This window comes from Pleurodeles waltl, chromosome 8 (genome assembly GCF_031143425.1).
Source record: "Pleurodeles waltl isolate 20211129_DDA chromosome 8, aPleWal1.hap1.20221129, whole genome shotgun sequence".
In the NCBI taxonomy this organism is placed as follows: domain Eukaryota; kingdom Metazoa; phylum Chordata; class Amphibia; order Caudata; family Salamandridae; genus Pleurodeles; species Pleurodeles waltl.
Window position 1 is genome coordinate 435,366,125 of NC_090447.1, and position 26,310 is coordinate 435,392,434.

The window sequence follows — 26,310 nt, forward strand, 5'->3', positions numbered from 1 at the left end:
GTATATACACTGAACTTGTTTTGTATATTTTTCTCTTATGAAAAGTACAATGACAAGAGTGGTAAGTAGTCTCAAAGCACTTATCCCACCGCTGCACAACCAATGTAGGAGGCTGGACTGGCTTGTAGTGAGTACCTAGGGGTACTTGCACCTTGCACCAGGCCCAGTTATCCCTTATTAGTGTATAGGGTGTCTAGCAGCATAGGCTGATAGATAATGGTAGCTTAGCAGAGCAGCTTAGGCTGAACTAGGAGACGAGTGAAGCTCCTACAGTACCACTTAGTGTCATATGCACAATATCATAAGAAAATACAATACACAGTTATACTAAAAATAAAGGTACTTTATTTTTATGACAATATGCCAAAGTATCTCAGAGTGTACCCTCAGTGAGAGGATAGGAAATATACACAAGATATATATACACAATACCAAAATATGCAGTAATAGTCTTAGAAAACAGTGCAAACAATGTATAGTTACAATAGGATGCAATGGAGACACATAGGGATAGGGGCAACACAAACCATATACTCCAAAAGTGGAATGCGAACCACGAATGGACCCCAAACCTATGTGACCTTGTAGAGGGTCGCTGGGACTATTAGAAAATAGTAAGGGTTAGAAAAATAGCCCACCCCAAGACCCTGAAAAGTGAGTGCAAAGTGCACTAAAGTTCCCCAAAGGACATAGAAGTCGTGATAGGGGAATTCTGCAGGAAAGACACAAACCAGCAATGCAACAACAATGGATTTCCAGTCGAGGGTACCTGTGGAACAAGGGGACGAAGTCCAAAAGTCACAAGCAAGTCGGAGATGGGCAGATGCCCAGGAAATGCCAGCTGTGGGTGCAAAGAAGCTGCTACTGGACTGTAGAAGCTTAGGTTTCTGCAGGAACGACAAGGGCTAGAGACTTCCCCTTTGGAGGATGGATCCCTCACGCCGTGGAGAGTCGTGCAGAAGTGTTTTCCCGCCGAAAGACCGCCAACAAGCCTTGCTAGCTGCAAATCGTGCGTCAAGGGTTTTTGGACGCTGCTGTAGCCCAGAAGAGACCAGGATGTCGCAAATTGCGTCAGGAGACAGAGGGGACGTCGAGCAAGACAAGGAGCCCTCTCAGCAGCAGGTAGCACCTGGAGAAGTGCCAGAAACAGGCACTATGAGGATGTGTGAAACGGTGCTCACCCGAAGTCGCACAAAGGAGTCCCACGTCGCCGGAGAACAACTTAGGAGGTCGTGCAATGCAGGTTAGAGTGCCGTGGACCCAGGCTGGACTGTGCACAAAGGATTTCCGCCGGAAGTGCACGGAGGCCGGAGTAGCTGCAAAAGTCGCGGTTCCCAGCAATGCAGTCTGGCGTGGTGAGACAAGGACTTACCTCCACCAAACTTGGACTGAAGAGTCACTGGACTGTGGGAGACACTTGGACAGAGTTGCTGGATTCAAGGGACCTCGCTCGTCGTGCTGAGAGGAGACCCAGGGTACCGGTGATGCAGTTCTTTGGTGCCTGCGGTTGCAGGGGGACGATTCCGTCGACCCACGGGAGATTTCTTCGGATCTTCTAGTGCAGAGAGGAGGCAGACTACCCCGACAGCATGCACCACCAGGAAAGCAGTCGAGAAGGCGGCAGGATCAGCGTTACAGAGTTGCAGTAGTCGTCTTTGCTACTTTGTTGCAGTTTTGCAGGCTTCCAGCGCGGTCAGCAGTCGATTCCTTGGCAGAAGGTGAAGAGAGAGAGGCAGAGGAACTCGGATGAGCTCTTGCATTCGTTATCTAAAGTTTCCCCAGAGACAGAGACCCTAAATAGCCGGAAAAGAGGGTTTGGCTACCTAGGAGAGAGGATAGGCTAGCAACACCTGGAGGAGCCTATCAGAAGGAGTCTCTGACGTCACCTGGTGGCACTGGCCACTCAGAGCAGTCCAGTGTGCCAGCAGCACCTCTGTTTCCAAGATGGCAGAGGTCTGGAGCACACTGGAGGAGCTCTGGACACCTCCCAGGGGAGGTGCAGGTCAGGGGAGTGGTCACTCCCCTTTCCTTTGTCCAGTTTCGCGCCAGAGCAGGGCTAAGGGGTCCCTGAACCGGTGTAGACTGGCTTATGCAGAAATGGGCACCAAATGTGCCCATGAAAGCATTTCCAGAGGCTGGGGGAGGCTACTCCTCCCCTGCCTTCACACCATTTTCCAAAGGGAGAGGGTGTAACACCCTCTCTCAGAGGAAGTCCTTTGTTCTGCCATCCTGGGCCAGGCCTGGCTGGACCCCAGGAGGGCAGAAGCCTGTCTGAGGGGTTGGCAGCAGCAGCAGCTGCAGTGAAACCCCAGGAAAGGCAGTTTGGCAGTACCAAGGTCTGTGCTACAGACCACTGGGATCATGGGATTGTGCCAACTATGCCAGGATGGTATAGAGGGGGCAATTCCATGATCATAGACATGTTACATGGCCATATTCAGAGTTACCATTGTGAAGCTACATATAGGTAGTGGCCTATATGTAGTGCACGCGTGTAATTGTGTCCCCGCACTCACAAAGTCCGGGGAATTGGCCCTGAACAATGTGGGGGCATCTTGGCTAGTGCCAGGGTGCCCTCACACTAAGTAACTTTGCACCTAACCTTTACCAGGTAAAGGTTAGACATATAGGTGACTTATAAGTTACTTAAGTGCAGTGTAAAATGGCTGTGAAATAACGTGGACATTATTTCACTCAGGCTGCAGTGGCAGGCCTGTGTAAGAATTGTCAGAGCTCCCTATGGGTGGCTAAAGAAATGCTGCAGCCCATAGGGATCTCCTGGAACCCCAATACCCTGGGTACCTCAGTACCAATATACTAGGGAATTATAAGGGTGTTCCAGTAAGCCAATGTAAATTGGTGAAATTGGTCACTAGCCTGTTAGTGACAATTTGGAAAGAAATGAGAGAGCATAACCACTGAGGTTCTGATTAGCAGAGCCTCAGTGAGACAGTTAGTCACTACACAGGTAACACATTCAGGCACACTTATGAGCACTGGGGCCCTGGCTGGCAGGGTCCCAGTGACACATACAACTAAAACAACATATATACAGTGAAAAATTGTGGTAACATGCCAGGCAAGATGGTACTTTCCTACACAACCCCCCCCCCCCCCCCAAACGAAGGACAATAAGACTAGCCATGATCTGATGAGTCTTCATTGTCTAAGTGGAAATATCTGGAGAGTCCATCTGCATTGGAGTGGCTACTCCCAGGTCTATGTTCCACTGTATAGTCCATTCCCTGTAGGGATATGGACCACCTCAATAATTTAGGATTTTCACCTTTCATTTGTTTTAGCCAAAGTAGAGGTTTGTGGTCTGTCTGAACAATGAAGTGAGTGCCAAACAGGTATGGCCTCAACTTCTTCAGAGCCCAGACCACAGCAAAGGCCTCCCTCTCTATGGCAGACCAACGCTTTTCTCTAGGGGTCAACCTCCTACTAATAAAAGCAACAGGTTGATCCTGGCCCTCAGAATTAAGTTGTGATAGGACTGCCCCTACTCCTAATTCAGATGCATCAGTTTGGACATAGAATTTTTTAGAGTAACAAGGGCTTTTCAGGACAGGTGCAGAGCACATAGCCTGCTTCAGCTCCTCAAAAGCTTTCTGACAGTTTGCTGTCCATAATACCTTTTTAGGCATCTTTTTGGATGTGAGGTCATTAAGAGGGGCTGAAATGGAGCCATAGTTCTTAATGAACCTCCTATAATACCCAGTGAGGCCTAGGAAGGCTCTCACCTGAGTTTGAGTAGTAGGGGGAACCCAATCTATAATAGTTTGGATTTTCCCCTGAAGTGGTGCAATCTGTTCCCCACCAACAAGGTGTCCCAGATAAACCACCTTACCCTGCCCTATCTGGCACTTTGAAGCCTTGATAGTGAGGCCTGCCTTTTGCAGGGCCTCTAAAACTTTCCATAGGTGGACCAGGTGATCATCCCAGCTGGAGCTAAAGACAGCTATATCGTCCAAATATGCTGCACTAAAAGCTTCCAGCCCTTGCAGGACTGTGTTCACCAACCTCAGAAAAGTGGCAGGTCCATTTTTCAATCCAAAAGGCATTACTGTGAACTGGTAATGGCCTCCAATGGTTGAAAATGCAGTTTTAGGTTTAGCATCTTCTGATAATTTGATCTGCCAATACCCTGCAGTCAAATCAAAAGTGCTTAGATACTTGGCAGATGCCAGTGTATCTATGAGTTCATCTGCCCTGGGTATAGGGTGAGCATCAGTTTTAGTTACCTGGTTGAGACCTCTGTAGTCTACACAAAACCGCATTTCCTTCTTTCCATCTTTGGAATGAGGTTTTGGTACAAGTACCACAGGAGAAGCCCATGGACTTTCAGAGTGCTCAACCACTCCCAGTTCTAGCATTTTCTGCACCTCTTGCTTTATGCAGTCCCTGACATGGTCAGGCTGCCTATAGATCTTACTTTTGACAGGTAAACTGTCTCCTGTATCTATAGTGTGCTCACACCAAGAAGTGGTACCTGGCACAGTAGAGAAGAGTTCAGAAAACTGGCCCAGGAGATTTATGCAATGGTCTTTCTGCTCAGCAGTAAGACAATCAGCCAAAACTACACCTTCCACTAGAGCATCTTGTTCTGTGGAAGAGAAGAGATCAGGTAGAGGATCACTGTCTTCTTCCTGTCCCTCATCAGTTGCCATGAGCAGGGTGAGATCAGCCCTGTCATAGTAGGGTTTCAGGCGGCTGACATGTGTAGGAAAGTACCATCTTGCCTGGCATGTTACCCCCATTTTTCACTGTATATATGTTGTTTTAGTTGTATGTGTCACTGGGACCCTGTCATCCAGGGCCCCAGTGCTCATAAGTGTGCCTGAATGTGTTACCTGTGTAGTGACTAACTGTCTCACTGAAGCTCTGCTAATCAGAACCTCAGTGGTTATGCTCTCTCATTTCTTTCAAATTGTCACTAACAGGCTAGTGACCAATTTTACCAATTTACATTGGCTTACTGGAACACCCTTATAATTCCCTAGTATACGGTACTGAGGTACCCAGGGTATTGGGGTTCCAGGAGATCCCTATGGGCTGCAGCATTTCTTTTGCCACCCATAGGGAGCTCTGACAATTCTTACACAGGCCTGCCACTGCAGCCTGAGTGAAATAACATCCACGTTATTTCAAAGCCATTTTACACTGCACTTAAGTAACTTATAAGTCACCTATATGTCTAACCTTTACCTGGTAAAGGTTAGGTGCAAAGTTACTTAGTGTGAGGGCACCCTGGCACTAGCCAAGGTGCCCCCACAGTGTTCAGGGCCAATTCCCCGGACTTTGTGAGTGCGGGGACACCATTACACATGTGCACTACATATAGGTCACTACCTATATGTAGCTTCACAATGGTAAATCCGAATATGGCCATGTAACATGTCTATGATCATGGAATTGCCCCCTCTATGCCATCCTGGCATAGTTGGCACAATACCATGATCCCAGTGGTCTGTAGCACAGACCCTGGTACTGCCAAACTGTCTTTCCTGGGGTTTCACTGCAGCTGCTGCAGCTGCCAACCCCTCAGACAGGCTTCTGCCCTCCTGGGGTCCAGCCAGGCCTGGCCCAGGATGGCAGAACAAAGAACTTCCTCTGAGAGAGGGTGTTACACCCTCTCCCTTTGGAAAATGGTGTGAAGGCAGGGGAGGAGTAGCCTCCCCCAGCCTCTGGAAATGCTTTCATGGGCACAGATGTGCCCATTTCTGCATAAGCCAGTCTACACCGGTTCAGGGACCCCTCAGCCCTGCTCTGGCGCGAAACTGGACAAAGGAAAGGGGAGTGACCACTCCCCTGACCTGCACCTCCCCTGGGAGGTGTCCAGAGCTCCTCCAGTGTGCTCCAAACCTCTGCCATCTTGGAAACAGAGGTGCTGTTGGCACACTGGACTGCTCTGAGTGGCCAGTGCCACCAGGTGACGTCAGAGACTCCTTCTGATAGGCTCCTTCAGGTGTTGCTAGCCTATCCTCTCTCCTAGGTAGCCAAACCCTCTTTTCTGGCTATTTAGGGTCTCTGTCTCTGGGGAAACTTTAGATAACGAATGCAAGAGCTCATCCGAGTTCCTCTGCATCTCTCTCTTCACCTTCTGCCAAGGAATCGACTGCTGACCGCGATGGAAGCCTGCAAAACTGCAACATAGTAGCAAAGACGACTACTGCAACTCTGTAACGCTGATCCTGCCGCCTTCTCGACTGTTTTCCTGGTGGTGCATGCTGTGGGGGTAGTCTGCCTCCTCTCTGCACTAGAAGCTCCGAAGAAATCTCCCGTGGGTCGACGGAATCTTCCCCCTGCAACCGCAGGCACCAAAAAGCTGCATTACCGGTCCCTTGGGTCTCCTCTCAGCACGACGAGCGAGGTCCCTCGAATCCAGCAACTCTGTCCAAGTGACTCCCACAGTCCAGTGACTCTTCAGTCCAAGTTTGGTGGAGGTAAGTCCTTGCCTCCCCACGCCAGACTGCATTGCTGGGAACCGCGACTTTTGCAGCTACTCCGGCCTCCGTGCACTTCCGGCGGAAATCCTTTGTGCACAGTCCAGCCTGGGTCCACGGCACTCTAACCTGCATTGCACGACCTCCTAAGTTGTTCTCCGGCGACGTGGGACTCCTTTGTGCGACTTCGGGTGAGCACCGTTTCACGCATCCTCGTAGTGCCTGTTTCTGGCACTTCTCCGGGTGCTACCTGCTGCTGAGAGGGCTCCTTGTCTTGCTCGACGTCCCCTCTCTCTCCTGACGCAATTTGCGACATCCTGGTCCCTCCTGGGCCACAGCAGCATCCAAAAACACTTACCGCACGATTTGCAGCTAGCAAGGCTTGTTGGCGGTCTTTCGGCGGGAAAACACTTCTGCACGACTCTCCACGGCGTGAGGGATCCATCCTCCAAAGGGGAAGTCTCTAGCCCTTGTCGTTCTTGCAGAAACCTAAGCTTCTTCTGTCCAGTAGAAGCTTCTTTGCACCCACAGCTGGCATTTCCTGGGCATCTGCCCATCTCCGACTTGCTTGTGACTTTTGGACTTGGTCCCCTTGTTCTACAGGTACCCTCGACTGGAAATCCATCGTTGTTGCATTGCTGGTTTGTGTCTTTCCTGCAGTTTTCCCCTATCACGACTTCTTTGTCCTTTGGGGAACTTTAGTGCACTTTGCACTCACTTTTCAGGGTCTTGGGGTGGGCTATTTTTCTAACCCTCACTATTTTCTAATAGTCCCAGCGACCCTCTACAAGGTCACATAGGTTTGGGGTCCATTCGTGGTTCGCATTCCACTTTTGGAGTATATGGTTTGTGTTGCCCCTATCCCTATGTGTCCCCATTGCATCCTATTGTAGATATACATTGTTTGCACTGTTTTCTAAGACTATTACTGCATATTTTGGTATTGTGTATATATATCTTGTGTATATTTCCTATCCTCTCACTGAGGGTACACTCTGAGATACTTTGGCATATTGTCATAAAAATAAAGTACCTTTATTTTTAGTATAACTGTGTATTGTGTTTTCTTATGATATTGTGCATATGACACTAAGTGGTACTGTAGGAGCTTCACTCGTCTCCTAGTTCAGCCTAAGCTGCTCTGCTAAGCTACCATTATCTATCAGCCTATGCTGCTAGACACCCTATACACTAATAAGGGATAACTGCCACCTGTTTTGCCACTGGCTTGACAGGTTTCACAGGACTTAGAAAATTCCTTTGTGTCCTCAGACATCCTAGGCCAATGAAACAAGGGAACAAGTCTGTCCCAAGTTTTGTCCCAAGTTTTCATTTGTCCCAGATGTCCAGCTAGGGGAATGTCGTGGGCTAGAGTTAGGAGGAACTTTCTGTACTCCTGAGGGTACTTGCACCTTGCACCAGGCCCAGTTATCCCTTATTAGTGTATAGGGTGTCTAGCAGCATAGGCTGATAGATAATGGTAGCTTAGCAGAGCAGCTTAGGCTGAACTAGGAGACGAGTGAAGCTCCTACAGTACCACTTAGTGTCATATGCACAATATCATAAGAAAACACAATACACAGTTATACTAAAAATAAAGGTACTTTATTTTTATGACAATATGCCAAAGTATCTCAGAGTGTACCCTCAGTGAGAGGATAGGAAATATACACAAGATATATATACACAATACCAAAATATGCAGTAATAGTCTTAGAAAACAGTGCAAACAATGTATAGTTACAATAGGATGCAATGGAGACACATAGGGATAGGGGCAACACAAACCATATACTCCAAAAGTGGAATGCGAACCACGAATGGACCCCAAACCTATGTGACCTTGTAGAGGGTCGCTGGGACTATTAGAAAATAGTAAGGGTTAGAAAAATAGCCCACCCCAAGACCCTGAAAAGTGAGTGCAAAGTGCACTAAAGTTCCCCAAAGGACATAGAAGTCGTGATAGGGGAATTCTGCAGGAAAGACACAAACCAGCAATGCAACAACAATGGATTTCCAGTCGAGGGTACCTGTGGAACAAGGGGACGAAGTCCAAAAGTCACAAGCAAGTCGGAGATGGGCAGATGCCCAGGAAATGCCAGCTGTGGGTGCAAAGAAGCTGCTACTGGACTGTAGAAGCTTAGGTTTCTGCAGGAACGACAAGGGCTAGAGACTTCCCCTTTGGAGGATGGATCCCTCACGCCGTGGAGAGTCGTGCAGAAGTGTTTTCCCGCCGAAAGACCGCCAACAAGCCTTGCTAGCTGCAAATCGTGCGTCAAGGGTTTCTGGACGCTGCTGTAGCCCAGGAGGGACCAGGATGTCGCAAATTGCGTCAGGAGACAGAGGGGACGTCGAGCAAGACAAGGAGCCCTCTCAGCAGCAGGTAGCATCTGGAGAAGTGCCAGAAACAGGCACTACGAGGATGTGTGAAACGGTGCTCACCCGAAGTCGCACAAAGGAGTCCCACGTCGCCGGAGAACAACTTAGGAGGTCGTGCAATGCAGGTTAGAGTGCCGTGGACCCAGGCTGGACTGTGCACAAAGGATTTCCGCCGGAAGTGCACGGAGGCCGGAGTAGCTGCAAAAGTCGCGGTTCCCAGCAATGCAGTCTGGCGTGGTGAGACAAGGACTTACCTCCACCAAACTTGGACTGAAGAGTCACTGGACTGTGGGAGTCACTTGGACAGAGTTGCTGGATTCAAGGGACCTCGCTCGTCGTGCTGAGAGGAGACCCAGGGTACCGGTGATGCAGTTCTTTGGTGCCTGCGGTTGCAGGGGGACGATTCCGTCGACCCACGGGAGATTTCTTCGGATCTTCTAGTGCAGAGAGGAGGCAGACTACCCCGACAGCATGCACCACCAGGAAAGCAGTCGAGAAGGCGGCAGGATCAGCGTTACAGAGTTGCAGTAGTCGTCTTTGCTACTTTGTTGCAGTTTTGCAGGCTTCCAGCGCGGTCAGCAGTCGATTCCTTGGCAGAAGGTGAAGAGAGAGAGGCAGAGGAACTCGGATGAGCTCTTGCATTCGTTATCTAAAGTTTCCCCAGAGACAGAGACCCTAAATAGCCGGAAAAGAGGGTTTGGCTACCTAGGAGAGAGGATAGGCTAGCAACACCTGGAGGAGCCTATCAGAAGGAGTCTCTGACGTCACCTGGTGGCACTGGCCACTCAGAGCAGTCCAGTGTGCCAGCAGCACCTCTGTTTCCAAGATGGCAGAGGTGAGGAGCACACTGGAGGAGCTCTGGACACCTCCCACGGGAGGTGCAGGTCAGGGGAGTGGTCACTCCCCTTTCCTTTGTCCAGTTTCGCGCCAGAGCAGGGCTAAGGGGTCCCTGAACCGGTGTAGACTGGCTTATGCTGAAATGGGCACCAAATGTGCCCATGAAAGCATTTCCAGAGGCTGGGGGAGGCTACTCCTCCCCTGCCTTCACACCATTTTCCAAAGGGAGAGGGTGTAACACCCTCTCTCAGAGGAAGTCCTTTGTTCTGCCATCCTGGGCCAGGCCTGGCTGGACCCCAGGAGGGCAGAAGCCTGTCTGAGGGGTTGGCAGCAGCAGCAGCTGCAGTGAAACCCCAGGAAAGGCAGTTTGGCAGTACCAGGGTCTGTGCTACAGACCACTGGGATCATGGGATTGTGCCAACTATGCCAGGATGGTATAGAGGGGGCAATTCCATGATCATAGACATGTTACATGGCCATATTCGGAGTTACCATTGTGAAGCTACATATAGGTAGTGACCTATATATAGTGCACGTGTGTAATGGTGTCCCCGCACTCACAAAGTCCGGGGAATTGGCCCTGAACAATGTGGGGGCACCTTGGCTAGTGCCAGGGTGCCCTCACACTAAGTAACTTTGCACCTAACCTTTACCAGGTAAAGGTTAGACATATAGGTGACTTATAAGTTACTTAAGTGCAGTGTAAAATGGCTGTGAAATAACGTGGACGTTATTTCACTCAGGCTGCAGTGGCAGGCCTGTGTAAGAATTGTCAGAGCTCCCTATGGGTGGCAAAAGAAATGCTGCAGCCCATAGCGATCTCCTGGAACCCCAATACCCTGGGTACCTCAGTACCATATACTAGGGAATTATAAGGGTGTTCCAGTAAGCCAATGTAAATTGGTGAAATTGGTCACTAGCCTGTTAGTGACAATTTGGAAAGAAATGAGAGAGCATAACCACTGAGGTTCTGATTAGCAGAGCCTCAGTGAGACAGTTAGTCACTACACAGGTAACACATCCAGGCACACTTATGAGCACTGGGGCCCTGGCTGGCAGGGTCTCAGTGACACATACAACTAAAACAACATATATACAGTGAAAAATGGGGGTAACATGCCAGGCAAGATGGTACTTTCCTACATGTGCCCCCTCTGTCTCCTCATCCAAGTGGCGACATCCTGGTCAATCCTGGGCCACAGAAGCATCCAAAAACCCTTACCGTGACCCTTGCAGCTAGCAAGGCTTGTTTGCGGTCTTTCTGCGTGGGAACACCTCTGCAAGCTTCTTCACGACGTGGGACATCCATCCTCCAAAGGGGAAGTTCCCAGTCCTCTTCGTTCTTGCAGAACACCAAGCTTCCTCCACCCGGTGGCAGCTTCCTTGCACCCTCAGCTGGCATTTCCTGGGCATCTGCCCTCTCTCGACATTGTCGCGACTCTTGGACTTGGTCCCCTTGTTTCACAGGTACTCAGGTCCGGAAGTGCACTGTTGTTGCTTTGCTGGTGTTGGTCTTCCTTGCAGAAACCCCCTATCATGACTTCTGTGCTCTGTGGGGGTTGTAGGTGCACTTTACACCTACTTTTCAGGGTCTTGGGGTGGGCTATTTTTCTAACCCTCACTGTTTTCTTACAGTCCCAGCAACCCTCTACGAGCTCACATAGGTTTGGGGTCCATTCATGGTTCGCATTCCACTTTTGGAGTATATGGTTTGTGTTGCCCCTATACCTATGTGCTCCTATTGCAATCTACTGTAACTTTACATTGCTTGCATTACTTCCTTTTGCTATTACTGCATATTTTTAGTATTGTGTACATATATCTTGTGTATATTTGGCATCCTCATACTGAGGGTACTCACTGAGATATTTTTGGCATATTGTCATAAAAATAAAGTACCTTTATTTTTAGTATATCTGTGTATTGTGTTTTCTTATGATATTGTGCATATGACACCAGTGGTATAGTAGGAGCTTTGCATGTCTCCTAGTTCAGCCTAAGCTACTCTGCTATAGCTACCTTCTATCAGCCTAAGCTGCTAGAAACACCTCTTCTACACTAATAAGGGATAACTGGACCTGGTACAGAGTGTAAGTACCCCTTGGTACCCACTACAAACCAGGCCAGCCTCCTACAGCTTTTTGCTGTCTTAGGCCTTCAAGAGAGGGACAAGTTTCTTTCCCCTTGCACAGCTGTTCCCTTGAGGGTCCCCCTGGGCCCAAGAGCTGAACCTGGTAAGGTTCTAGCTCCATGGACTCAGTTCCCTCAGGGGATAGAACTTCTTCCTGAGAAGAGGGGGTCTGTTTCTTTTTCTGTGCTGAAGCTGGTTCCCAGTGTTCTTTCCTTTTCTCTTGGAAGGTTGGGCCATTATTCCAGACTTCTCATTTCTTTTTTTTCACCCTGAGCCCTGAACTGTGCCCTTGTCTTGACACACACCAGTTTAGGGATACCCAGCATGACTGCATGGGTTTTGAGTTCTACCTCAGCCAATACTGAGGATTCCAGATCATTTCCAAGCAGACATTCTACTGGTATAGCAGAAGAGACTACCACCTGTTTCAGGCCAGTGACCCCTCCCCATTCTAAAGTTACCATAGCCATGGGATGTATTTTAGTCTGATTGTCAGCATTGGTGACTGGATAAATTTGTCCAGCCAGGTATAGTCCTGGGGAAACCTGTTTGTCTGTCACCATAGTGACACTGGCACCTGTATCCCTCAGGGCTTGTACTCTAGTCCCATTAATTAAGAGCTGCTGCCTGTATTTTTGCATGTTAGGCGGCCAGGCAGCACGTGTGGCTAGGTCCACCCCAACCTCTGGGACTAATGTAGCTTAAGTGTGAACCCTGATTTGCTCTGGGTACACTGTTGATCCCACCTGGAGACTGGCTATTCCAGTGCTAACTGGAGTAGTAGTTGAAGTGAACCTTTCTTGGGACAGGCCTTGTCTCCAGTTTGGTGTCCATGCTGGCTACAGCTGTGACACCAGGCCTTCTTGTGATCAAACCTTTTACCCTTGTACCCAAAAGAGGATTGTGAAGAGGCTTTGGACCCACCCTCCTGTGCAGGTTTTTGGGGCCCTGTAGAAGACTCTTTACTTTTTCCCTCCGATGTCTCAACACTCTTCCCCTGGAGAGGCTTTGTGACCCCTTTCTTTTGGTCACCCCCTGTGGAAGTCTTGGTCACCCTTGTCTTGACCCAGTGGTCTGTCTTCTTTCCCAATTCTTTGGGAGAAATTGGATCTAGGTCTACCAGATGCTGATGCAGTTTATCATTGAAACAATTACTTTAAAAATGTTCTTTCATAAACAAGTGATGCAGCCCATCATAATCATTTACACCTCTGCCATTAATCCAACCATCCATTGTTTTGACTGAGAAGTCAACAAAATCAACCCAGGTCTGGTCGAGGATTTTTGAACCCCCCTGGACCTAATCCTGTACTCCTCAGTTGAGAATCCAAAGCCCTCACTCAGGGTAGCTTTCATGAGGTCATAGGATTCTGCATCTTTACCAGAGAGCGTCAGGAGTCTATCCCTACACTTTCCAGTGAACATTTCCCAAAGGAGAGCACCCCAGTAGGACTTGTTTACTTTTCTGGTTGCACAAGCCCTTTCAAAAGCTGTGAACCACTTGGTGATATCATCACCATCTTCATATTTAGTTACAATCCCTTTGGGGATTTTTAGCATGTCAGTACTTTCTCTGACCCTATTTATGTTGCTGCCACCATTGATGGGAGCTAAACCCATCTTTTGTCTTTCCCTCTCCATGGCTAGGAGCTGTCTCTCCAAAGCCACTCTTTTGGCCATCCTGGCTAACAGGAGGTCATCTTCATTGAGGCTGCCCTCAATGCTTCCAGAGTTACTGGTCTCCCCTGTGGAAGAACCAGTATCTCTGACTATCACTTGTGGAGTCAGGGTTTGAGGAACCCTGGCCTCCCTTACTAGGACAGGAGGGAGGGAATCATCCTCCTGGTCACTTGCTTCCCCCTCTGTAGGGTTATCCTCAGAGGGGTGGTCTTTTGCAAACTCTGCAAAAAGCTCCTGGAGCTTAACTTTGGTAGGGTTTGACCCAGTCTTTATATTTTTTAGTTTACAGAGAGTCCTTAACTCTGACATCCCTAGATGCAGGTAAGGGGTGAGGTTGAGTTCCACCACCATCTCTTCTGTGCTAGACATTACGTTTCTAAAAGCTGGGATACTTTTTAAGAATCTAAAACTATTTCTAGAACTTAATCCAAACTTTTACAAACGTTTAAACTCTAAAAGAAATGCTAACGGACTTACACAAGGCCCTAGCAGGACTTTTAAAAATTTAGAAAAATAGCTCAGATTGCAAAAATCCGTTTCTAATGACAATTTTGGTTATTTAGTTATTTAGTTGTGTGATCAGATATTGGCTGAGTAGTCCAGCAAATGCAAAGTCTTCGATCCCACCGCTGATCCACCAATGTAGGAAGTTGGCTCTGTATATACTATTTCAAAGTAAGAAATAGTGTGCACAGAGTCCAAGGGTTCCCCTTAGAGGTAAAATAGTGGAAAAATTTGATAATTCTAATGCTCTATTTTGTGGTAGTGTGGTCGAGCAGTAGGCTTATCAGAGGGTAGTGTTAAGCATTTGTTGTACACACACAGGCAATACATGAGGAACACACACTCAAAGACTTACTCCAGGCCAATAGGCTTTTATATAGAAATTATTTTTTTCTTAGTTTATTTTAGGAACCACAGGTTCAAGGTTTGCAGTAAACACTTTAAATGCAAGGTACTTCACTTAGATACTTTAGGAACCTTAAATAAAAGCAATATCCTATACAGACTTGTCAATGGTAATAAGCTATTTTCAAAGTGGACACAGTGCAATAATCAACAGTTCCTGGGGGAGGTAAGTGAAGTTTAGTTTGTGAGGTAAGTAAAACACTTACAAGTCTCAGTTCTGGGGCATAGGAGCCCACCGTTAGGGGTTCAAGACAAGCCCAAAGTTACCACACCAGCAGCTCAGGGCCGGTTAGGTGCAGAGGTCAAAGAGGTGCCCAAAACACATATGCGCCTATAGAGAACAGGGGTGCTCTGGTTCTAGTCTGCCTGCAGGTAAGTACCTGCGTCCTCGGGGGCAGACCAGGGGGGTTTTGTAGAGCACTGGGGGGGACATAAGTAGGCACACAAAACACACCCTCAGCAGCACAGTGGCGGCCGGGTGCAGTGTGAAAAGCAGGCGTCGGCTTTTGTATTGGTTTCAATGGAGGGACCCGGTGGTCACTCTAGCAGTGCAGGCAGGTACAGGGGGGCTTCTCTGGACAGCCACCACCTGGGCTAAGCGGAGGGTCGTCTGGGGGTCACTCCTGCGCTGAGGTTCGGTTCCTTCAGGTCCTGGGGGCTGCAGGTGCAGTGCTGTTTCCAGGCGTCGGGTCCCTTGTTACAGGCAGTCGCGGTCAGGGGGAGCCTCTGGATTCTCTCTGCTGGCATCGCTGTGGGGGTTCATGGGGGTTGTCTCTGGCTACCCAGAGGCTCGCAGTCGCCGGGGAGTCCTCCCTGTGGTGTTTGTTCTCTGGATCTCGAGCCGGGCGTTGGGTGCAGAGTGTGAAGTCTCACACTTCCGGAAGGAAACGTGCAGTCTTTGAAAGTTGCTTCTTTGTTGCAAAGAAGTAGCTGGTTTTGAGCAGGGCCTCTGCTCACAGGAGTTTCTTGGTCGTTTAGTCCAGGGTAGTCCTCTGAGGCTTCAGAGGTCACTGGTCCCTGTCGGATGCATCGCTGGTTGCAGGTTTTCGAAGTTGGAGACAGGCCGGTAGGGCTGGGGCCAAAGCAGTTGTCGTCGTCCGTCTTCTCTGCAGGCTTGTAGGTCAGCAGTCCTTCTTGTTTCTTCAGGTTGCAGGAATCTAGTTTCCTAGGTTCATGGGTGCCCCTAAATACTGAATTTAGGGGTGTGTTTAGGTCTGGGAGGGCAGTAGCCAATGGCTACACCCTCTTTGTGCCTCTTCCCTGTGGGGAGGGGGGCACATCCCTAATCCTATTGGGGGAATCCTCCAATCTCAAGGTGGAGGATTTCTAAAGGCAGGGGTCACCTCAGCTCAGGACACCTTAGGGGCTGCCTGACTGGTGGGTGACTCCTCCTTGTTTTTTTCATTATCTCCTCCAGCTTTGCCGCCAAAAGTGGGGGCAGTAGCCTGAGGGGCGGGCATCTCCACTAGCTGGGATGCCCTGGGGTGCTGTAACAAAAGGGGTGCGCCTTTGAGGCTCACCGACAGGTGTTACAGTTCCTGCAGAGGGAGGTGAGAAGCACCTCCACCCAGTACAGGCTTTGCTCCTGGCCACAGAGTGACAAAGGCACTCTCCCCATGTGGCCAGCAACATGTCTGGTGTGTGGAAGGCTGGCAGAAAGTGGTCAGCCTACACTAGAAGTCAGATTGGTATTCAGGGGGCATCTCTAAGATGCCCTCTGGGTGTATGTTACAATAAATTTCACACTGACATCAGTGTGCATTTATTATGCTGAGAAGTTTGATACCAAACTTCCCAGATTTCAGTGTAGCCATTATGGGACTGTGGAGTTCGTGTTTGACAAACTCCCAGACCATATACTCTTATGGCTACCCTGCACTTACAATGTCTAAGGTTTTGCTTAGACACTGTAGGGGCATAGTGCTCTTGCACATATGCCCTCACCTGTGGTATAGTGCACCCTGCCTTAGGGCTGTAAGGCCTGCTAGAGGGGTGACTTACCTATGCCACTGGCAGTGTGAGGGTGGCATGGCACTCTGAGGGGAGTGTCATGTCGACTTAGTCTTTTTCTCCCCACCAGCACACATAAGCTGTGAGGCAGTGTGCATGGGCTGAGTGAGGGGTCCCCAGGGTGGCATAAGACATGCTGCAGCCCTTAGAAACCTTCCCTGGCATCAGGGCCCTTGGTACCAGGGGTACCAGTTACAAGGGACTTATCTGAGTGCTAGGGCTGTGCCAATTGTGGAAGCAAAGGTACAGTTTAGGGAAGAACACTGGTGCTGGGGCCTGGTTAGCAGGGTCCCAGCACACTTTCAATCAAAACGTAGCAACGGCAAAGGCAAAACATTAAGGGGTAACCATGCCAAGGAGGCATTTCCTTACACCCATGCACAGAAGCTTTTCCCATAGGGACCATATCTTTCCTCCACACTCCCACGCACTTAACTTTAGATCTGCAACACCCCATGCATGAGGTATATCTGATCATTCTCCATTGTGGGTCCTACTTATTGGGCAGTCCTGAGACTTCACACTAGCCCCTAAGATAGACACTTGGTACCTCCAAGACAGGGCGGCAAAAGACAAATTGAAGAAGGGTGTAGACCTGTATTTTAAGGAAAATAATGGAGCAGTGCCATCAGCAAATGTCCTATGGGAGGCATTCAAGTCTGTAGTGAGGAGACTAGCCCAGGCCCTCATAGAGGGGAAAAAGAAGAAAACTAAGCTTGAATGCGAAGCCATAGAAAGAAATATTGCAGTCTTAGAGGCGAGTGCACAGACTAATAATATGGCAGAACTCTGTCACAGGTTACATCTCCGCCAGCAGAATTTGCATGCCGTAGTAGAAAACATGGTGCAGACTCATGAGTTGGCAATGCAACGCCGACTGTATGATGTGGGGGTCAAAGCTTGTAAACTATTGGCCTGGTTGGATAGGAAGGAAAAGGAGCATCCTTGGGTTCTAGAGTCTGAGGACGGGGCTGGAATACTGCAGATGACTAATGGTGCCTAAGCAGAAACCTTAGCAACCTATTATGAGGACCTCTACACTCCCACAACAACCATGACAGACGTCAACTGTGACAACTTTTTGAAAGATATTTCCCCTAAGGCACTCACCGGTTAGGCGCAGGAGGAATAAGAGGCTGACCTGACACTAGCTTTTTGTAAAGCTTTGTCTTCAGTCTAGGAAGGCAGTAGGCCTGCCAATCGAGTTCTACAAGGGGATGGTTGATATCATTGCCAAACATATGTTAGATATGTTCCGGGAGGCACCAAAGAGAGCTGCCTGCCAGGAGACCAAAGCATCACCACCATTGTACTTATACAGAAATAGGGCAAACCGCTGACAGACTGTAACTCCTATAGACCCATATGTTTATTAAATGTAGAAGTTAAAGTACTGGGACGGGCCTTATCGACTAGACTTCGTAAGGTCATTACCTCAGTTATACACCCTGACCAGCCTGGGATCATGCCACATAAGAGCACCCATCTTAATCCCCAACGCCTATATAGAGTGCTCCACCTGTCAGAATCTCCCATTGCAGAACAAGCAGTACTAATGGCTTTGGATGCCAAAATGGCACTCAGCTCTATCAAACGGAATTACATTTTCCCCACATTGACCAAAATGGGCTTAAGGCTACAACTCTGCACCTGGGTTAAACTCCTAAATCAGTCACCACTGGCTAGGGTGTCTCGCAAATTTGTCTTACAAAAGGAAACTCAGTAGAGTTGCTGCTCTCTCTCACCTATGATCTTCGCCTTGGCGCTTGAACTGCTGACAGCCTGGATCCGTCAGGAACCACTGATGCAGGGAATGAGGGTGGCTGGGAATAACAAATTACCCTCTATGCAGATGATGTCCTGTTCTACGTCATGAAACCCTCTCTCTCCATAGGTAGAATACTTCAGGTATTTGCATTTTTGGGAGCCACTCCCATTAATTGGCCAAAGTCAGTGATATTCCCTCTCTCGGCTCCCCATGACTGCATCAGTAGAACTTGAAAGTTTCCAGTATCTGAGAATTTGTTACCTGTGACTCTAAGAACTTTCTATGTAGGAATATACCACTGATGGAACCTCCCACTAAAGTTAATGTGCATAGTGGCTCTCTTTATGTTATGGAAAATGCGCCATACAGAATCCCGCCATATCTCTTTAAGAAAATAGATGAGGAAGTTTGACTATTACTGTGCTGATAAGCTGTAGAAAGGAGTGTATTATGGCGGTCTCGAACATCCTGAAATAATATTGGGCATCACAAATCTTAATAATTAATGATTGGGTCTTCTCAGACCACCAAGACCCAGCCTATCGAGTGGAGAAGGAGGCTAGGGGCCGAGGGGAGCATAAGGTGATTCTTTACTGTAGAAGGAGAGAACAGGACCTGCCAACGCATATCCGGATGGTGGTTAGGATATGGAGAGAGGTCACAAATTATTTAGGCTGGAAGGGTAAACTTACTAACGCAACCCCTCAATGGCACAGTGATTTGCTGCATGAAATTGGGGTCCTGACAGGATTTTCAAAGTGGGAGTTCATTGGTATTGAACATCAAGAAGATGCTTGGAGAGGACTAGCTATCATGCAGTTTGAGGTCCTACGCCAAGAATATGAGCTAGCAGACTCCAAAAGATACAGGTATCTGCATTTGGGACATGCCCTTTAAAGAAATATAGTAGAGGGAGAACCGTTAACCAGAGTCCTCTCCCGTAGAAGATCGACTGCACCCTGAGCTCATACCTTACGAAGGGGTTTCCACGATCTATGAAAAGCTGGTGATTGACTCCCCTAATCAGATGGGGTCACTGAGAAGCACCTGGGCTGGAGATCTCGAAGACATAGACGATGAGGATTGGGTGGAGACCCTCCAGAGCCTGCGAGATATAGCTATACGTGCCTGGTTTAGGGTAGTCCAACTGAAAAACATATACAAGTCATACTACTCATAGACACTAATACACAGGTAGGTAGAACGGCCACACCACTGTGCCTGAGGGGCTGCGCCTAGGAAGGCATGTTTTTCCATATCCTCTGGGGATGCCCGATGATACAAGAGAATTGGGTGAAAATCACAGAGATAATGTCCCATGTTTTGTCACCAACATTTTCTGTAGATGCCAAGCAGCTCAAGTATCAAAAGATCTAGGTGAAGCTGAGTTGCTAAAAAAATATAGCAAGGGCATTGGCAGGACGGCCTCCCAGGGAGTTAGAGAGTGGGAGGCGGACTTTGATTGGTGTCAGAGGGCAGAGGATGCCCCAAGAAGTGGGAAAAAGTGTAGGAGGCCTTGCAAGAGTATAAAGGCTATTGATGAGGGATGGTATTGGAGAAGGGGGAGGGAAACCTGGATTGCTCCTGCACAATGGATAATGATGGCTGTTCTAAATCGGCTGTAAAAGTGCCATTCTCGAATTATCCTTTGACATTTTCTCTGCAATTGTAATTCTCATTGCTATGTTTGTAAGATGCAGCTATGCAATCCTTTCCCACATAATGCTGTATGATGAGCACAATTTCAATTAAAAGGGTTCCCAAAAAAACGTGGGAGGCATCTACTCTACCAATGGCCGCACATTTATAATAGATTGAGATGTTGGAGAAGTCTGTGCTAAATTCATTATTTCAAGGACTGGGGTTTTAAGTACTTGTAAATTCAAAATTATTTTGGTGGACTGATTAACTCAGGTTTAACCTTTGATTAATCTTTTACTTTTTCAGCATGGCCTGTGCATTTATCATTTTTAGCAATTTGATTTGAGCAATGTCTCTGACGATGTGAAGTGTTGGGGAGAGAACTAGCCTGGCTGTTTAAGAGTATTAATTTCCAGCATTTTTTTTATTTAAGCACTTTTTACTACCTGGTGCAAACTCCAGCATGTCTTACAACAATATGTTTTGCTCACTCAGGGCCATATGTACGAACACATTTTCCCATTGACACAGAATTGGAAAAACCCTTTGCTACATCTGGCCCTCAGTGAGTATATTGTTCAAGGTGAATTGGCTGGCAATCTAAATATTATGCTTTTGGCAGAATGGTTTGATATTGTGTGCTGTGATTGCAGAAAAATTGATGAATCACTGAATCTCCAAGGCTCCTGAAACCACAGAAAGGATGGAAAACTGTGGAGTCCTATTTTTTGAAGTTGAATACTACAGGCATGAGAAGGAATTCCGGAAAGCTAAAGGGGATCCAGCCAAGGGTTTAAACCTGAGACAAGAGCTGTGCCTATTACTTGAAGACCCAAGCCCGGCTTTCCATTCTGCCTTGCTGTTAACTTCCTAATTTTTAGTTCATTCAAGCCACCCACAAAGTGCTTGTGCACAATTGTGGAAAATTATAATATCTCATTGAAAGACCTTAGATAAATCAATGGGCTCTTGATTTAGAAACCATAGAAAGCTTGATCAGGAAATCTCTATGTTGGGAATTTAAATCCCTGGTCGCTGCTCCTTTTGCTCCTTGTGTTTTTTAGTGCAGCGTTCTTTGCTTTTCTACTACACAATTTATTTCCTTCTGAACTTGCCTTTAAGCTGTTATAGGGAGAACCTTGGAAAGTTCATAAAACCTAAGCACCTCATATTCTGTTTTAAAGGACTAACAAATGCATACTGCCACAGAAAAAGCTGCAGGAAAGGGAACGAAAGGAGCATGAATCTGCCCTCAATCTGAAGTCCTTACGGAACTTACCACATGGTCAGTCTAGAGTGGCACCTGTAACCAGGAATGGGTTGTAATGTTATAGTTTTCCTCCTTATCTGTTCCCTGTGTTGAAAATCCTGCCGTCCCACTGCCTCTGGTCAAGCGAAACCGTGAATTACCAGACTGTAAGCATAAATCTATTAAAGAGTTTGAAGGCCATGCAAACCTGACATTGGTTTTGAAAAGCTTAAGAGATTACCTTGATCTCTGTTCATAATGTTCTCCCTGATAGATCATTAACCCACATATGGAGTGAACTTAAAAAAGATTCTGCTTGTTAGGTACATTGAGAGGTTTGGCTGCAGACTAGTTTTTTTATGACATCTTTGCTGAGAAATCAGCTCTTGGGCTTTCATTGTCTTACCAGCCTTGGTGTGGATCCAACAGAGTATTGGCATCCCCTCTATTACTGGAAGTCACAGTTAGAATGGCCCCCTTTCTAATATTCTCTTAGGGTAAAATCTCTGAAACTAAGAAGTGGCAGAATTGGGCTCAGCTGTCTCATGAGAAAGGAACCTTTCTCTCTGGGGATAGTTTCAGCTGATCTTTAACTTTTTGTAGCGTTTTTGCATTAGGCACAATTCTTACCTGCTGGAAATGGCTAGCTGGTTGCTCTGAGTGGCTGCAACCTTTATTGCAGAAATCTCAAGATGATTTCAGATGGAGCGCCAAAGCCTATGATTTCTTTCTTCTACATTTTATGTCTAGCTAGTAGAAGCATACCCGGGTCCGGTTGCTCTCTGCAGTCCGTCATACATGTCTCTCCTTGTCTTTATCATTCTATGCACCTAAGGTAGGATCCGGCTGAATTCAAAACTTCCTCCCAAAATACCCTGGCCGTTTGTCAGACAGAGAGGCCAAGTGGTCAGAGCTTGAAGAACCACCTGCTTAGCCAAGTGAAAAGAAAGGTTTGATGCCATAGCATAGATGCCACCTTACTTTAGAATCATTAATTTGTTTATGTGAGGTAGGAGATAGTCAGGAGGAGTGGAACAGCGCTTCACTGGATACAAATGAGAAGAAATGGCATTCTGGCTGAATGGACTACTGCAGGCCAAGAGAAAGGTCACCTCATTCATTATAGTCATGCAAACCAGTAGTGAAGGACATGGTAGACACAGCAGCCCCTCGGAATGCATGATATTTATAATTCTTACTGCAATTGCACAAGCCCACCTACGACAGGACTCTTGAAGCAACCATGTACCACTTGGAGGTTCCTCTTGCTGTCTGGATCACAGGAGCAAAAGTTCATTAGCAAGTATCTTCTGCCATGTAATGTAAAAGCTTTTTCCACAAACACAAGCTTTTGATGTTGATTTTTGCATAATGAAAACGTGGTTGGAATGAAAATTGTTTTTATGTTCTCAGGAAAAGGAGAACAGAGAACATTTGGAGAACTATCGGAGAGCTACGTCGGAAGTCGAAACATGGCAAAGCAAATACCACCAATCCGAAGGGGAGTGCAGCTCCATGCGACTAGAGCTTCTCAATTCCGAGTCTGAGCGTCGCAGGTTGAAGGAGCGAATGGACTCGCTGGAGCTAGAGATTGAACAAGTAAGATATACACATGTATTTGCACTAGTGATGGAATGGAACATGTTTAATGGTCTAGCATCACCAACCGAAAAACAGAATATCCATTCACCAGACTGTGTGCTTTACTGCGATTGAAATGCATCAGTGACATTGCTATGCTCCTGGACATCATGCTCAAATTATACGACAGGGATCGACTCACTACAGACTAACATATAACCAGCTTCAGAAGACCCAAAATGTATACTTATGAGACAACATTTCATACAATGAATTTCATTAGCAATTGTTCAAACATTGTATTGTAATATTTATGTGGCACTTACTACCTCTCTGTGGGGTGCTGAAGTGCCTGCATACATCAATAGCATGCTACACTGTGTAGTATGTGTGGTGGGAAGTGTGTTGTATTTATTTTGATGCTGTGTGGAAAGTCTTTCTGTGTCATGCATGAGGACCACTGAGGTGCAGTTACTGTGTTATTGGAGGCAATGCTTAGCAGTGTGATAAATGAAGAGGTGTGAGAGATAAGTGTGTGGTTTATGGTTTTAGTAAGCAGGCAGCTTCGTTTATGGTATTTTGTTATGTTCATAGTCAACATAGCTGGTTACTGCACTGGGTTGTCCATTCTGAGATATTTTGTGTAATGTATGGTCCTGAGCAGGTGTATGTTAAAGGGTGAAATGGTGAAGAGATCTGCTGGGATAGACTTTAATACCATCCCCTATCTGATTGTCATTGTGGTATTTCAAGAAGCAGGCATAGTATGTAGCTAATTAGGCCCTGCGGTGATGGATAAAGTAAAATCCTCCATTGGCCAGGTGCATGGGCAAATCTCTTCAGTTATTCAGTGCCTGTTCAGTTGGTATGGGTGGTTTATTTGCTCTGGACTGGTGCAGTACTCGGTGATGGACATGACCCTTAGCACTTCTGTGTCATATCTGTCCGCCATTCGAAAAAGGAATTTGGGTATTCCTTCATTTAATGACTTTCATTTAATGCGACTTTGTGTTACTGTATTCTAAAATATAATTATTTTCAGGTCACATACTCTAGATAATATAGCTAAACTGTACTGTTAATTGTGGGTTATCAAGAACCATATCAAGATTAAATTATTTATTCAGGAGCAGTAATATTGGTATTCATCTGATTCTTACTTAAAATGTCCACCAGTCAGGATGATCACTAAGAACCTGGCTAAAAGAACAAGGTTATTATGGTTGCTACTCCAGTGTATAGCTAAGGAGGAAGATTATTAATACCTAATAATAGAAAAAACAAAGTCTTGCAAAAGCATACGCCTGATCAACTAAGTATCCATTAGTTCTTGTCCGCAGTCCGGGGGATGCCATTGTAACCCAGTTTCCACATAAAGGCAATCTTACATGGATATACCAAGTAGATGACAAACCTGGATTGCTACATTTTTGTAATAGGGGACTAATGATCGAACTAAATGCATTATGTAAGTCCATAAAGATACAGTGGAGTCAGACTGTCCCTCCAAAGCATTGCTACTGAGGAGGACGAGTGTCACCTTATTGTGATTTGAGGCCATCTCTTTTCGTAATGTAGTTTGAATCACACTTAACCCCATTACCACTGACCCAGTGAAAATATCATCAAGGATGACAATCAAAATAATTTTGAATGAAGCTAAGAATTGATAGAAAGTGATCATTTCTGGGTGGAGGTAGTGTAGTGTATTGTATTGCATTGTATCACTGCATATATATAGTGCTTAGTACCCGTATTTGGGCCACTGAAGTGCTTACCTACATATGTACCAAGCTATGCCATGCGGATGTGTGGTTGGAAGGGTGTTCTCTTTGTTTTATGATCCTATGTGGGAAGTGTTTCCATGTCATGAGTGAGAGGTGCAGTTATCGTGTTATTTAAAACAGCATGTAGCAGTGTGGTGGATGACATGGGGGTTTGAGAGACAGATGCACAGGTTTATGGTTTTCAGTGTGCTGGCAACTATGAAAGGTTCTGCAGGTCCTTTTATGGTATTTCCTATGATTATAGTTTGATTAACCTGTTACTTCACTGGGATGCCCAATCAGATTGGTATGTAGGTGTGGTGCTGAGCTGACATGGTTGGAGTGAAAGAGAAATGAAGCGATCTGCTGGGATCGGCATATTTTGGGATGGTCATCTGAGTGTCATTGTGAGATGTGAAGAAGCGATCAGAGTGTACAGATATTTGGGACCAGCAGTGATGCACTATATTAAAGTTCTCTAAATTGTCCAGCAGTGTGTGAAAGATCTCTTCAGCTATTCTATGTCTCTTCATTTGGTAATGACTGTTTTATTTGGCTGTACAAATCTGGTAATGACGACGCTCATAGCTGATATGTCTTATGTGAATCTGAGAGGCATAAGTAACAATTGGCTACTGGCCACTGGGTACTATATTCTTAGTAATAGTACAGGCCATTAATGTTATGTATGAAATTACATGATTGCATAATGCCCCCGTGAACTATAGGTCCGCCCTTCTTAGCTTACCTGCATATCAAAAACAGTTTGCTGTTTGTTTTTGTTCCAATCGGTGGGTTGTAAGTTGAGGGTGCAGCTGTTTTTCTGAGCTCTGTTGCCCGTATGTGGTGTGGTGTAGTTGTCTTGGATATAGCCATTTTTTCAACTGTCTTCTGAAGTGCATTTGCTCCTGTATGCTTTTAATGCTGGCTGGTAGTGAGTGCAAGACCTTGGTGTCTTGTAGTGAGAAAGCAGAGGCTCTTACGGATTTCTTATGATAAGGTGGTATGATGATATGTGGGGCAAGCCTGGAGCACAATTTTTTGTTTTGTTTGTATCGCTTGCGTTTAATTAGTTGATATAACAATCCTTTCCCTTGGAAGGTTCTGTGGTTAACACATAGAGCCTCATTTATTAGGAAATAGCTTTAAGCGGTGCCACAAGCAATCTTGCAGCGCTTAACTGCATGATTTCCAAAACACAGGAATGCACTGTATTTTCAAGAATACGGCCCATCCCTCTGTTTTCCCCGGCACTTGATCAGCTGCCTAGCGACAAGGCAGGCACCTTTGCGCTATGGTGCAAGGATGCCTGCTTTGCAGGGGTGATTGTTTATGTGCAGGAAGGAACATCTTCTGATGGATACAACTACCTGTGGATTCCTCACCTTAGGAATTCACCCACGCGCCAGTATCCAATGGAAAATCTTCTTCCCAGCTGTCTACGTCAACGAGGACGTCACAATTGCACAGCTCCACGTGACTCCATCTGACATCACCGTGCCAACAGGAGGTCCTCGCCGGCGTGCAGACGTCAGTTCCCTTTTTTCCGTGCCTTCGACGCAAACGTTTTTTTCCTAGCTCTCGCTTCTGTTGGAGGTTTCATCTTGTTGCTCTTTGTAGTTACAATGTTTCACCCTAGGAAGTGCGGTTTCAAGCCATGCAGAGAGTGCGGTGGTCTCATGTCGGTCACTGACCCTCATGATGATTGTCTTTGGTGCCTTAGCTCTGAGCATGACATCGAGGAGTGTGCGTCTTGCCAGAGCATGAATCCAAAGGCTTTAAAGGAAAGGGAGGCCAAACTCTTTTTGGCCAAGGCGAAGAAGGGTCATAGGAGCCATCGTAGATCCTCTTCCCATGCTTCTTCAAAGAAGCATAAGAAACGGTGCGTCATGACTCTCGGTGCCGTTCAGCTC

General features: G+C 46.9%; 1 protein-coding gene and 1 long non-coding RNA gene across 4 annotated transcripts in view; one reads left to right on the plus strand and one right to left on the minus strand.

Annotated features, from left to right (window-relative positions):
- Window positions 1–26,310, plus strand: part of TSGA10 (testis specific 10) — a 360,446-nt gene that overhangs the window by 271,572 nt on the left and 62,564 nt on the right. For all 3 annotated transcript variants that reach the window (XM_069204318.1, XM_069204316.1, XM_069204317.1), the window contains exon 15: window positions 22,464–22,649. In XM_069204318.1, the coding sequence (XP_069060419.1) occupies window positions 22,464–22,649 (186 nt within the window). The remainder of the gene's footprint in view (window positions 1–22,463; window positions 22,650–26,310) is intronic.
- The window catches only part of LOC138250014 (uncharacterized), a 115,181-nt gene that overhangs the window by 60,063 nt on the left and 28,808 nt on the right, over window positions 1–26,310 (minus strand). The window lies entirely within an intron of this gene.